Genomic DNA, 11,681 nt, shown 5'->3' with positions numbered 1-11,681 from the left:
CTTAATCAAGTATTACCAATAAACAAACACCTTATTTATCACGTTTAACAAGTTTCAGGGATTTCAGAGTTTGCACAGGTGAGAATCATGCATGACTAAGAGTCGCCAACATGTCTCTTATCTCACTTTAAGACATACAGATTGCTTAATAAGTATCACAAAAGAACGCCGAAAGAGTTTACAGACCGAGAGAGAGAGACGGAGGTGTGACTTGTTTAAATGTGATGAGAGAGTGTGTGGGTGTGTAAGAAACAGGTTAACAGGGATATTTAAGGACAGGTGCAGGTTACTGAGCTATGCTGTCTGAGATGACACAGATGAAGATGATCCACGTACTCAGTGTAGCATTTTCCGTCGCTCTTTTAATGAGTGGTAAGCTCTTTTATTGGATATTTAATTCTTTAAGATACTAAAGAACAATAAACTATATACTGTACCATTCAAACATTTGGAGTAATTGAAATAATTGTAAAAACAGTGATTTTGTGAAATATTATTGCAGTTTAAAAGAACTGCTTTGTATTTTAATGTATTTTAAAATATAATATATTGTAAACTAAATTTTCAGCATCATTACTCCAGTCTACAGTGTCACATGATCCTTCAAAAATCATTTTAATATGCTGATTTGCTGCTCAGTTGTTATTGATAGTCAGTTATTAATAATGGTGCTTATTGTTATCACTGTTGAAAACAGTTTTTGCTGCTTGATATTTTTGTGGAAACTGTGAAACATTTTCCACAATTCTGAAACATTTTTTCAGGCTTCTTCAGTGTATAGAAAATATAAATGAACACCATTTATTTGAAATATAAAGATTTTGTAACATTATAAATGTCTTTACTCTCTCATTGATCATGCATACTTGCATTTACTTTATTATTGTATATATTTTTTTACATCTTACACCAAATTTGTGAATGGTAGAGTTCATCGAGCAGCAAATAAGCATATTAGAATGATTTCTGAAAGATCATCTGCCACTGGAGACTGGAATAATGATGCTGAAAATCTATTGCTTTCTTTTATGGAAAAAGTTTTATACTGTTTATTGCATATGTCGTGTTTTTTCCTCGTGAAGTTAACTGACCTTGTTTCTTTTTTTCTAGGATGTGCTGCACAACTTGATGGTAACTAGTTTTTCACCACATATTTTAAATGGCTAAATCATATTAAAAATGTTGCTATGACCAACTGTTTGTCTACACTCTTAAAAAGAAATGTGCTTTAAAAGGTTCTTCACAGCACTGCCATAGAAGAACCATTTTTGGTTCCACAAAGAACCATTCAGTGAAAGTTTCTTTAAAGAACCATCTCTTTCTTACCTTTTTATGATCTGAAGAACCTTCTTTCACCACAAAGAACCTTTTGTGAATCAGAAAGGTTCTTCAAATGTTAAAAGTTCTTTATGGAACCATTCAGACAAAAAAGGTTCTTCTATGGCATCATGAAACACCTTTATTTTTTAAAAGTGTGAACGTGCTTACTTTGCTATTTTCATTGTCAGTGTGTGGCAGAGCATCTCTCAACACAAGGATAGTTGGAGGACAGAATGCACCGGCTGGTGCTTGGCCATGGCAGGCCAGTCTTCACACAAATGGTGCCCATTTTTGTGGTGGATCACTCATCAACAGTGAATGGGTTCTGACTGCAGCTCACTGCATTTGCAGGGTAACTATCATAGAGCAAACCTTGCAATTATTAAAAAATACTTGCCATTCAATGGATGTGGCAAATGCTTAACGCTTGTTCTCCCACTAGAATTAGTTCAGCCAGTGCCCTGACTGTGTACCTGGGCCGACAGACACAGGAAGGAACAAATGCAAATGAACAGTCCAAGAGTGTCTCTGAAATCATAAATCATCCAAACTACAGTAGCAGCACTGAAGACAATGACATCACTCTTCTGCATCTGTCTTCACCAGTGACAATAAATGACTATGTCAGACCAGTCTGTCTGGCTTCAGCAAACAGTACATTCTTTAACGGTACTGTGAGCTGGGTCACCGGATGGGGAAACACTGCGTCAGGCGGTAAATTTTTAATTTTACTAACCTTGATCATACACAACATACTGTATTGTTGTAGTACTGATGCACATTTGATCATTTAATGTCGTTCACAGTTAACCTGCAGTCACCGCAAACCTTACAGGAAGTGCAAGTGCCTATTGTTGGAAACAGGCAGTGTAAGTGTCTTAATGGCGTCTCAAAAATCACAGACAACATGATATGTGCCGGACTACTACAAGGAGGGAAAGACTCCTGTCAGGTAGCAACATCTATACATCCATTTGGGTTATTTCATAGATTTAATAGGTTGCAAATATTCTTCAGTGTCAGGATAGCAATAATAAAGAATGGGTGCCTCTTAAAGGAGAAGTTCACTTCCAGAACAAAAATTTACAGATAATTTATTCACCCTCTTGTCATCCAAGATGTTCATGTATTTCTTTCTTCATTCGATAAGAAATTATGTTTCTTGAGGGAAAAAAAAAAGGAATTATCTTCATATAATGGACTTCATTGGTGCCCCCAAGTTTGAACTTCCAAAATGCAGTTTAAATGCAGCTTCAAATAGTTCTAAAAGATCCCAGCCAAATAAGAGGGGTCTTATCTAGCAAAATGACGGGTCATTTTCGAAACAAATGAACAATTTGTATATTTTTTAACCTCAAACGCTCATCTTGTCTAAGTCAGCTTGAACTCTATTTTTTACTGGTTCAATACGGTCAAGACAGTTAGGGTCGAAAAACCATCTCGTTTTCTTCCACAACTTCATAATCGCCTTACATCACTGCAGAAGTACCAACCCAGTGTTTTAAAGTGAACATGCAAAGAAGATCAAATTCCCTTTACAAAAAAAGGTAAAACAGCGATGTAGGACGATTTTGACGTTGAAGAAGAAAACGATACAGGAGTTTTTCGACATACCCTAACTGTCTTGACCCAACAACGCATGCAAATCACAGAGACAAGACAAGATGAGCATTTGAAGTTAAAAAGTATATAAATTGTCAGTTTGTTTAGAAAATGACAGATCGTTAGGCTAGATAAGACCCTTCTTCCTCAGCTGGGATCGTTTAGAGCCCATTGAAGCTGCATTTAAACCACATTTTGTAAGTTCAAACTTTGGGGCACCATTGAAGTCCACTATATGGAGAACATTGCTGAAATGTTTTCCTCAAGAAACATTATTTCTTATTGACTAAAGAACAACATGAACATCTTGGATGACAAGGGGGTGAGTAAATTATCTGTAAATATGGTGAACTTCTCATTTAAACTTTAAATTCAACCTAGTGAGTCACTTTCAGTAAAAAATTGAATGTTATCTTCCCATTATTCCTTGATAATACATATTACACCTGTGAAATAGAACTGGAATAGATGTGTAGGATAAGTTGCATGGCATGTCACTAACCTGTTCTTCATCCTACAGGGTGATTCTGGCGGTCCTTTGGTCAGCAAACAGGGCTCGATCTGGGTCCAGTCTGGAATTGTGAGTTTTGGCAATGGTTGTGCTTTAGCTAACTCTCCTGGTGTGTATGCCCGAGTGACTCAGTACCAGAACTGGATCAATCAGAAGATCACCACCAACCAGCCAGGCTTTGTTACGTACACCTCCAATGGTACTGACGGTGACCTGTCAATTAGCTGTGATGGTGTGCCTGCCATTACCACAACCACTGTTGCCACTACAACTACAACTACAACCGTTGCACGTAAGATTCTTTCTAGTAAAACAATTCTTTCATGAAACAATTCATCAGGCTTGTGACTTGAATCAGACCCCCTTGTTATCCAAAATGTTCATGTCTGTCTTGCTTCAGTCGAAAAGAAAATTAATGAGGTTGAGGAACACATTCCAGGATTTTCCTCCATATAGTGGATTTTAATGGTGGGCAATGAGTTGAAGGTCCAAACTGCTGTTTAAATGCAGCTTTAAAGGGCTCTACATGATCCCAGCCAAGGAATAAGGGTCTTATCTAGCAAAACGATTGGTCATTTTCTAAAAAAAAAAAAAAAATATATATATATATATATATATATATATATATAATTTTTAACCACAAATGCTCGTCTTCCACTAGCTCTGTGTCCACGTCTTCACGCATTACGTAATCACCTTGAAAAGGTCATGCTTGACCTAGGCTGAAATACAGATCCAGTGTTTACAAAGCGAACATGCAAACAAAGTCAAATGCCCATTACAAAAAAAAAAGGTAAAACAATGATGTTGGACGATTTTAAAGTGGGAGGAGCCCTGCCCTACCTTTTTGAACCGGAGTATACAGACCATGAACTACCCACGCATGACCTTTCCAATTTGATTGCGCAATGCGTGAAGTGGTAGACGCGCATCCCAGAGCTACTGCAAGATGAGCATTTGTGGTTAAAAAGAAAATGACAGATCGGAAGCTGCATTGAAACTGCAATTTGGACCTTCAACCCGCTGACCCCCATTGAAGTCCACTATATGGAGAAAAATCCTGGAATGTTTTCCTCAAAAACATTAATTTCTTTCGACTGAAGAAAGAAAGACATGAACATCAAAATTTTAATTCAGGAGTGAACTAATCCTTTAATCGACTTCCTCTCTGAATCATCAGGCATTTTAATTAAGCCATTAATATATCAGCTAAAAAAAGTAATTTGGCTTCTAAATGTTTTATTTTAGGAACTTATTAAGTATGACGTCACATACCACTGTTTCTGAGTCCAAGTGCTCTATGAGATCCTTAAGGCTAACGACTAACAGTGCTAATGTACACTCACTGTGTACTGTGGTACTACTGAAAAGCATGTAACAATATGGTGTCGAATCAATTTTCACTCAGAAATTGCTAGTAAATGTGATAATAAATCACGAAGAAACTGCAAGTAACACACTGTAGTGTACACCGTGAGTTTTTAAAATTTGAGTTATAGTAAAAGCAGAAACAGAACTTGAAAATCTTTACTCAAACAGTGGCCAGAAAGCAAGTTCTGTGACATACCTTCCAAAGCATTACGCTGCTTTCTGTGCTAATGGACTGTGACTTTGTAGCCTAAGTGTACCAAACACAGCCCTTTTTTTTGTTGCTTTTTAGGAATACATTGCTCTTTAAGCTCTCAACTCTATTAAGTGATCAACTCAGACTCGAAAAAAGACAAAGAATATTGGAATGCATTTTACAACACTGTTTTAGTCATTCCACTTAAAAAAAAATTCATTTAATTCAATGCTGATTATTTGAAATTATTTGTGAAATCCATCATTCATTCCCTTTCTCTTTGTTACTGTAGCTGTAGTGTGTGGAAGTGCCCAACTGAACACCCGCATTGGAGGAAACAGCTCCCTCGTATCTTCCGGTACATGGCCATGGATGGCCAGCCTGCAGTTTAACGGCAGTCACGTTTGTGGAGGAACGCTGATTGCTGAACGCTTTGTCATGAGCTCTGCCAGCTGCTTTACCAGGTATTACCACTTAAATGGCAAAAACAAAAACATTTGATGAGAAATCAAAATGATTCAATGGAGTTCCTCTTTGTTTAGATCCAAAAATGCCTCTGACTGGACCGTGATCCTGGGTCGTCTGAATCAGAACAACGCCAACCCCAACGAGGTCTCTATAAAAGTGGCGAATCTCACAATCAGCAATAGTACAGGTAACAACATTGCAGTCTTGCAGCTGGCTGTCGCACCAAACCTGACAAATTTCATTCAGCCCATATGTGTGGACTTGGGAGATAGCATCTTCAGCACAAACACTCAGTGCTGGGCAGCAGGATGGGGCTCAGGATCAGGAGGAGGTGCGGATGCTTTGAAACACTACGCTAAAAATAAGTTTACAATTTTTTTTTTTTTTTTTTAACAATTCCTCAATTTGAATTTGTTTTCTTCCTTTTATAGTGAATCAAACTCTTCAGGAATACCAGACCTCTGTTGTGAGTTGTGGAAACTCATCCGCAAACAACAGCATTTGTACAAGTTCCTTGAACTTACAGGAGGTAAGTTAATTCTGTTTAAAAACGTTACATTTTGCGTTATTTTTTATAAAAGTACTTACAGATAATAAAAGATATTGTGAAATACCAGTGAACTGAAGCTTCTGGGAAGGAAGTATATTTACAGTTTACGATCATTATTATTATTAGTTAATGCGAACAATGAACAAACAAGGAACAATACATTTATTACAGTATTTATTCATCTTTGTTAACGCTAGTTACCAACAATACAGTCGTTCATCATTCATGTTAGTTCAGTGCATTAACTAATGTTAACAAACACAACTTGTGATTTTAATAATGCATTATAAATTAACAGTGAACATAGAATATTTATGAATAACATTAATAAATGCTGAAACTAAAACTGTTTATGATACCTGCTGCGTTACCTAATTCGTGTTTTGTAAATAATGCATACTAGCGTTTTTAAGTTTTTATCAAAATACAGCAAAACGCTGAGTGTTTGGAATATTTTTACAATTTAAAATAACATTGTGATGGCAAAGCTGAATTTTCAGCATCATTACTCGAGTCTTCATTGTGACATGATCCTTCAGAAATTACTCTAATATGCTGATTTGCTGCATTAATATTTATTAATATTTTTGTGGAAACCCCAATACTTTTTAGGGATTCTTTGATAAAACAAAAGTTCAAAAGAACAGCATTTATGTAAGGAAAAAAAAATCAGTAACACTTTACAATAAGGTTCATTAGTTAACATTAGTTAACTACATTAGTTAACTTGAACTAAGAATGAACAATACTTCTACAGTATAACTTAATGTTAACTTCAGCATTTACTAATGCATTATTAAAATTAAGTTGTGTTTGTTAAGATTAGTTAATGCACTGTGAACTAACATAAACAATCAATGAACGACTGTATTTTTAATAACTAACATTAACAAAGATATTTTTAATTTTTTTCAGTTAACACTATTTTCTTAACACCACTCTCTTTCTCTCTCAGGGTGATCAGGGTGGTCCGCTGATGTGTAAGCTGGGTCAGTCATGGATCCACGCTGCTGTTTTGACCATACAGAGTATCAGCATACAGACTAACGTTTCAAACAGCAGCAGCTCTAACACAAGCTCCAGCAACACCACCCGCTCTGTTCGCGCTCAAGACGTCCAGGTCTTCACTAAAACCTCCAGCTTTGCCTCATTCCTGTCATCTGTTGTGGGTTCCTTCCCTGCAAGAGCCACAAACTCCACAAGTTCAACTACAAGCGCAGCTAACAACAACGCAACCCAAGGCACCTCCAATGGCTCACAAGCATCTTCCTCCTTCTGTTTTACCGTCTCAGTCCTCTTGCCTGCACTTACAGCTCTTAAACTCTTTCATCAAGGCATCAACTGAGGTTTTGTGTAGAATGGGCCACTTTTTGTTAACTATGAATGTGAATGTAAGCACATAATACAAGTCTTCAATGTACAGATTACCTAATCATACAACATAAAAAGCTTTTGTGGGGCACATAATTCATTCATTCATCACAAATGTGAACTCTTAGGATCTCTATTGTATCTCAGGCCGTGAAGATGCTGTTCTTACAATGTATAATTACGCTGTATGATTTTACACTAGTAACAAGTGCATAGCTAATGTTTGTGACCAGGCGGTTTACCTATATTTACATTGTAGCAGATGCAGCATGGCACTTTATGAAAACGTCCCGGTTTGAGTGGTTCAGTTCTAATACTGACTATACTGTAGCTTAACTAACTAGTACCTCAAGCTGTACCACATTTGGGACATGACTGTAAATTAAATAAATTAAAGAGTGAAATAGTTTGGATTTTTTTTTTTTAAAAAAGAACAACATTTTCAAATGTTTCATAATATGAAACTATATTTTCAGATATTTTTTAAACATATCTATTTATCTTTTATCTCTCTCCTGTGATGTTTTTAATGAAAAGTCGTTATCATATGATTTCTTACGAATGAAGTAACTCTTTTCAACACACTGTGAAAAGTAAATGTATATTTTGTTGTAAAAATGATGATTAAAAAGACAAATTAAGTTAAAATAAAACCATTTTGGTGTGTTTCCGCCCCCTGAATTGTTTTGGGCAAAAACCCAAGAAGGCATGTGGTAAGAATGTGGCTTGAATTCTGCTTAGTCATTGCTGTAAACGCAAGCCTGTGCTGTTCACAATGTCACGTTAAACGTTGTACTTTTAGACTATTTCATTATAAAAGTTTCCACATATCCAATAGAAATAATAACAAATGGTTGAAAAATTCATTATTTCTCATTTTCTGTTATAAATAAATTTGTGTGATTACCTTCTCTCAGTTTATCGTAAGGTGACGTGAATTGTTTTCATGTGACCATTGTAATCGAAGTTGTATGTGTTAAGACTGTTCCAAATGAAAGCACTTATTACAAAGTCTGTACTTTCCCTACCAAGCAACACAATTCCATGTTCTTTGAAATCGATCTGCTGTGAAAATGGATCTATTTGTACGGAATTTGTACAGATTGAGCAACGGGATGTTTTAACTGAAACAACTTACCACCTTTCTTACATCTATAGGTGCTCTAAATTGAATTGCATCTAATCTAAGATTTATCACTATCTTATTCTAACCCAAAGAATGCAAATGTTAGTCTAATATCTTGTTATAATTTCAAGGAGAAGTTCATTTCCAGAACAAAAATTTACAGATAATGTACTCAACCCCTTGCCATCCAAGATGTTCATGTCTTTCTTTCTTCAGTCGTAAAGACATTATGTTTTTTGAGGAAAACATTTCAGGATTTCTTCACATGTAATGGACTTCTATGGTGCCCCCGAGATTGAACTTCCAAAATGTAGTTTAAATGTGGCTTCAGAGGGCCCTAAACGATCCCAGCTGAGGAAGAAGGGTCATATCTAGCGAAATGACTAAATCTAAAAAAAAAAAAAATAAAAAATTACAATTTATATACTTTTTAACCTCAAGTATTCGTCTTGTCTAGCTCTGCGTGTACTCTGTGTATTCTGGTTCATGACAGGTAGGGTATGTTGAAAAACTCCCGTCTCATTTTCTTCTCCAACTTGCAATCACCCTACATCGCTGTTTTACTTTTTTGTGAAGGGCGTTTGTACACGCTTGTTTGGAACTACTGCAGTGATGCAGGATGATTTTGAAGTTTGAGGAGAAAATGAAATGTTTTTTGACATACCCTAACTGTCTTGAACTGGAATACATGGAGATCACACAGAGCTAGACAAGACAAGCATTTAAGGTTAAAAAGTGTATAAATTTTATTTTTATTTTTTTAGAAAATAACCAATCGTTTCGCTAAATAAGACCCTTCTTCCTTAGCTGGGATCGTTTAGAGCTGTTTGAAGCCGCATTTAAACTGCATTTTGGAAGTTCAAACTCGGGGGCACCATAGTAGTTCAGTATATGGAGAGAAATCCTGAAATGTTTTCCTCAAAAACATAATTTCTTTACGACTGAAGAAAGAAAGACATGAACATCTTGGATGACAAGTGGGTGAGTAAATTATCTGTAAATTTTTGTTCTGGAAGTGGACTTGTCGTGTGAGTAATTGTACTCATGTATGAGCTGGAAAGTGATTTAATAAATCTTTTAGATAAGTTTTGTGAGATTATGTCTTAATGTGGAAAAATATACGTTGTACAAGTCAAGTCAAGCCACTTTTATTTATACAGTGCTTTTAACAAAACAGATTGTGTCAAAGCAGCTTTAGAATCAGAATCAGGAATTTTACAAATTTTGTAACTCCGATTCTGATTCTGATACCGCTGCAATAACTGAAGTATTCAGTGCCCTCCACAAATATTGGCACCCTTGGAAAATATGAGCAAAGGCAGCTGTGGAAATAAATCTGCATCGTTTATTCTTTTGATCTTTTATTAAAAAAATCACAAAATTCTAACCTTTCATTAAAATACAACAATGAAGGGGGGGGGGGGGGTCTCATTATAAAAGAAATGTTTTTCTCTAGTTCATGTTGGCCACAATTATTGGCACCCAATTATTGCAAAGTCCTTTTCCCAAGATAACAGCTCTGAGTCTCTCCTAGTTTAGATTTTTTATCTGTTGTTAATTCATGGTGGCATGTATCTAAACAAGATGTCCACGATCTCTGGCAGAAAAATAGGCCCACAACATTAAAGATCCAGATGTATATTTAACTGTGGACATAAAAAATGTAAATATGAATAGGAATACACTTCAGAGATATTTTGCTCATAAGAATTTCTAGGGTGCCAATAATTGTGGCCAACGTGAACTAGAGATTTTCTCCCCCGATTTCCATTGTTTTACTTCAATGAAAGGTTAGAATTTTGTGATTTTTTAAAATTATATATCAAAAAGATAAACAATTCAGATTTATTTCCACAGATGCCTTTGCTTATATACTGACCAAAATTATAAACGCAACACTTTTGTTTTTTGCCCCCATTTTTCAGGAGCTGAATTCAAAGATCTAAGACACAAAAGGCCTATTTCTCTCAAATATTGTTCACAAATCTGTCTAAATCTGTGTTAGTGAGCACTTCTCCTTTGCCAAGATAATCCATCCACCTCACCGGTGTGGCATATCAAGATGCTGATTAGACAGCATGATTATTGCACAGGTGTGCCTTAGGCTGGCCACAATAAAAGGCCACTCTAAAATGTGCAGTTTTATCACACAGCACAATGCCACAGATGTCGCAAGTTTTGAGGGAGCGTGCAGTTGGCATGCTGACTGCAGGAATGTCCACCAGAGCTGTTGCCCATGAATTGAATGTTCATTTCTCTACCATAAGCCATGTCCAAAGGCGTTTCAGAGAATTTGGCAGTACATCCAACCGGCCTCACAACTGCAGACCACGTGTAACCACACCAGCCCAGGACCTCCACATCCAGCATCTTCACCTCCAAGATCATCTGAGACCAGCCACCCGGACAGCTGCTGCAACGATCGGTTTGCATAACCAAAGAATTTCTGCACAAACTGTCAGAAACCGTCTCAGGGAAGCTCATCTGCATGCTCGTCGTCCTCATCGGGGTCTTGACCTGACTGCAGTTCATCGTCATAACTGACTTGAGTCGGCAAATGCTCACATTCAATGGCGTCTGGCACTTTGGAGAGGTGTTCTCTTCATGGATGAATCCCGGTTTTCACTGTACAGGTCAGATGGCAGACAGCGTGTATGGCGTTGTGTGGGTGAACGGTTTGCTGATGTCAATGTTGTGGATCGAGTGGCCCATGGTGGCAGTGGCGTTATGGTATGGACAGGCATATGTTATGGACAACACAGGTGCATTTTATTGATGGCATTTTGAATGCACAGAGATACATGTTTGGGATGCTCTAGATCGGCGTATACGACTGCGTGTTTCAGTTCCTGCCAATATCCAGCAACTTCGCACAGTCATTGAAGAGGAGTGGACCAACATTCCACAGGCCACAGTCAACAACCTGATCAACTCTATGCGAAGGAGATGTGCTGCACTGCGTGAGGCAAATGGTGGTCACACCAGATACTGACTGATTTTCGAACCCACCCGGACCCACCTAATACAGTAAAACTGCACATTTTAGAGTGGCCTTTTATTGTGGCCAAGTGAAGTGCTCACTAACACAGATTTAGACAGAATTGTGAGCAATATTTGAGAGAAATGGGCCTTTTGTGTACATAGAAAAAGTCTTAGATCTTTGAGTTCA

General features: G+C 37.0%; 1 protein-coding gene across 1 annotated transcript; it reads left to right on the top strand.

The window, feature by feature from the left end:
* The first annotated feature begins 230 nt into the window (after nucleotides 1-230).
* zgc:100868 (uncharacterized protein LOC554458 homolog) lies at nucleotides 231-8,302 on the top strand. Its single transcript, XM_051105850.1, has 10 exons — nucleotides 231-372; nucleotides 1,111-1,131; nucleotides 1,509-1,667; nucleotides 1,774-2,034; nucleotides 2,127-2,272; nucleotides 3,443-3,725; nucleotides 5,290-5,461; nucleotides 5,540-5,796; nucleotides 5,897-5,994; nucleotides 6,971-8,302. Exons 1-10 carry the CDS (start codon nucleotides 297-299, stop codon nucleotides 7,358-7,360), a joined length of 1,863 nt encoding a protein of 620 aa, XP_050961807.1. The 5' UTR covers nucleotides 231-296; the 3' UTR covers nucleotides 7,361-8,302.
* The last annotated feature ends 3,379 nt before the right edge of the window (nucleotides 8,303-11,681 follow it).

The sequence above is a fragment of the Labeo rohita genome, chromosome 3 (assembly GCF_022985175.1).
Source record: "Labeo rohita strain BAU-BD-2019 chromosome 3, IGBB_LRoh.1.0, whole genome shotgun sequence".
Taxonomy (NCBI): Eukaryota; Metazoa; Chordata; class Actinopteri; order Cypriniformes; family Cyprinidae; genus Labeo; species Labeo rohita.
Note: the sequence above shows the minus strand (reverse complement) of the source record. Positions and strands in the feature narration are given on the sequence as shown.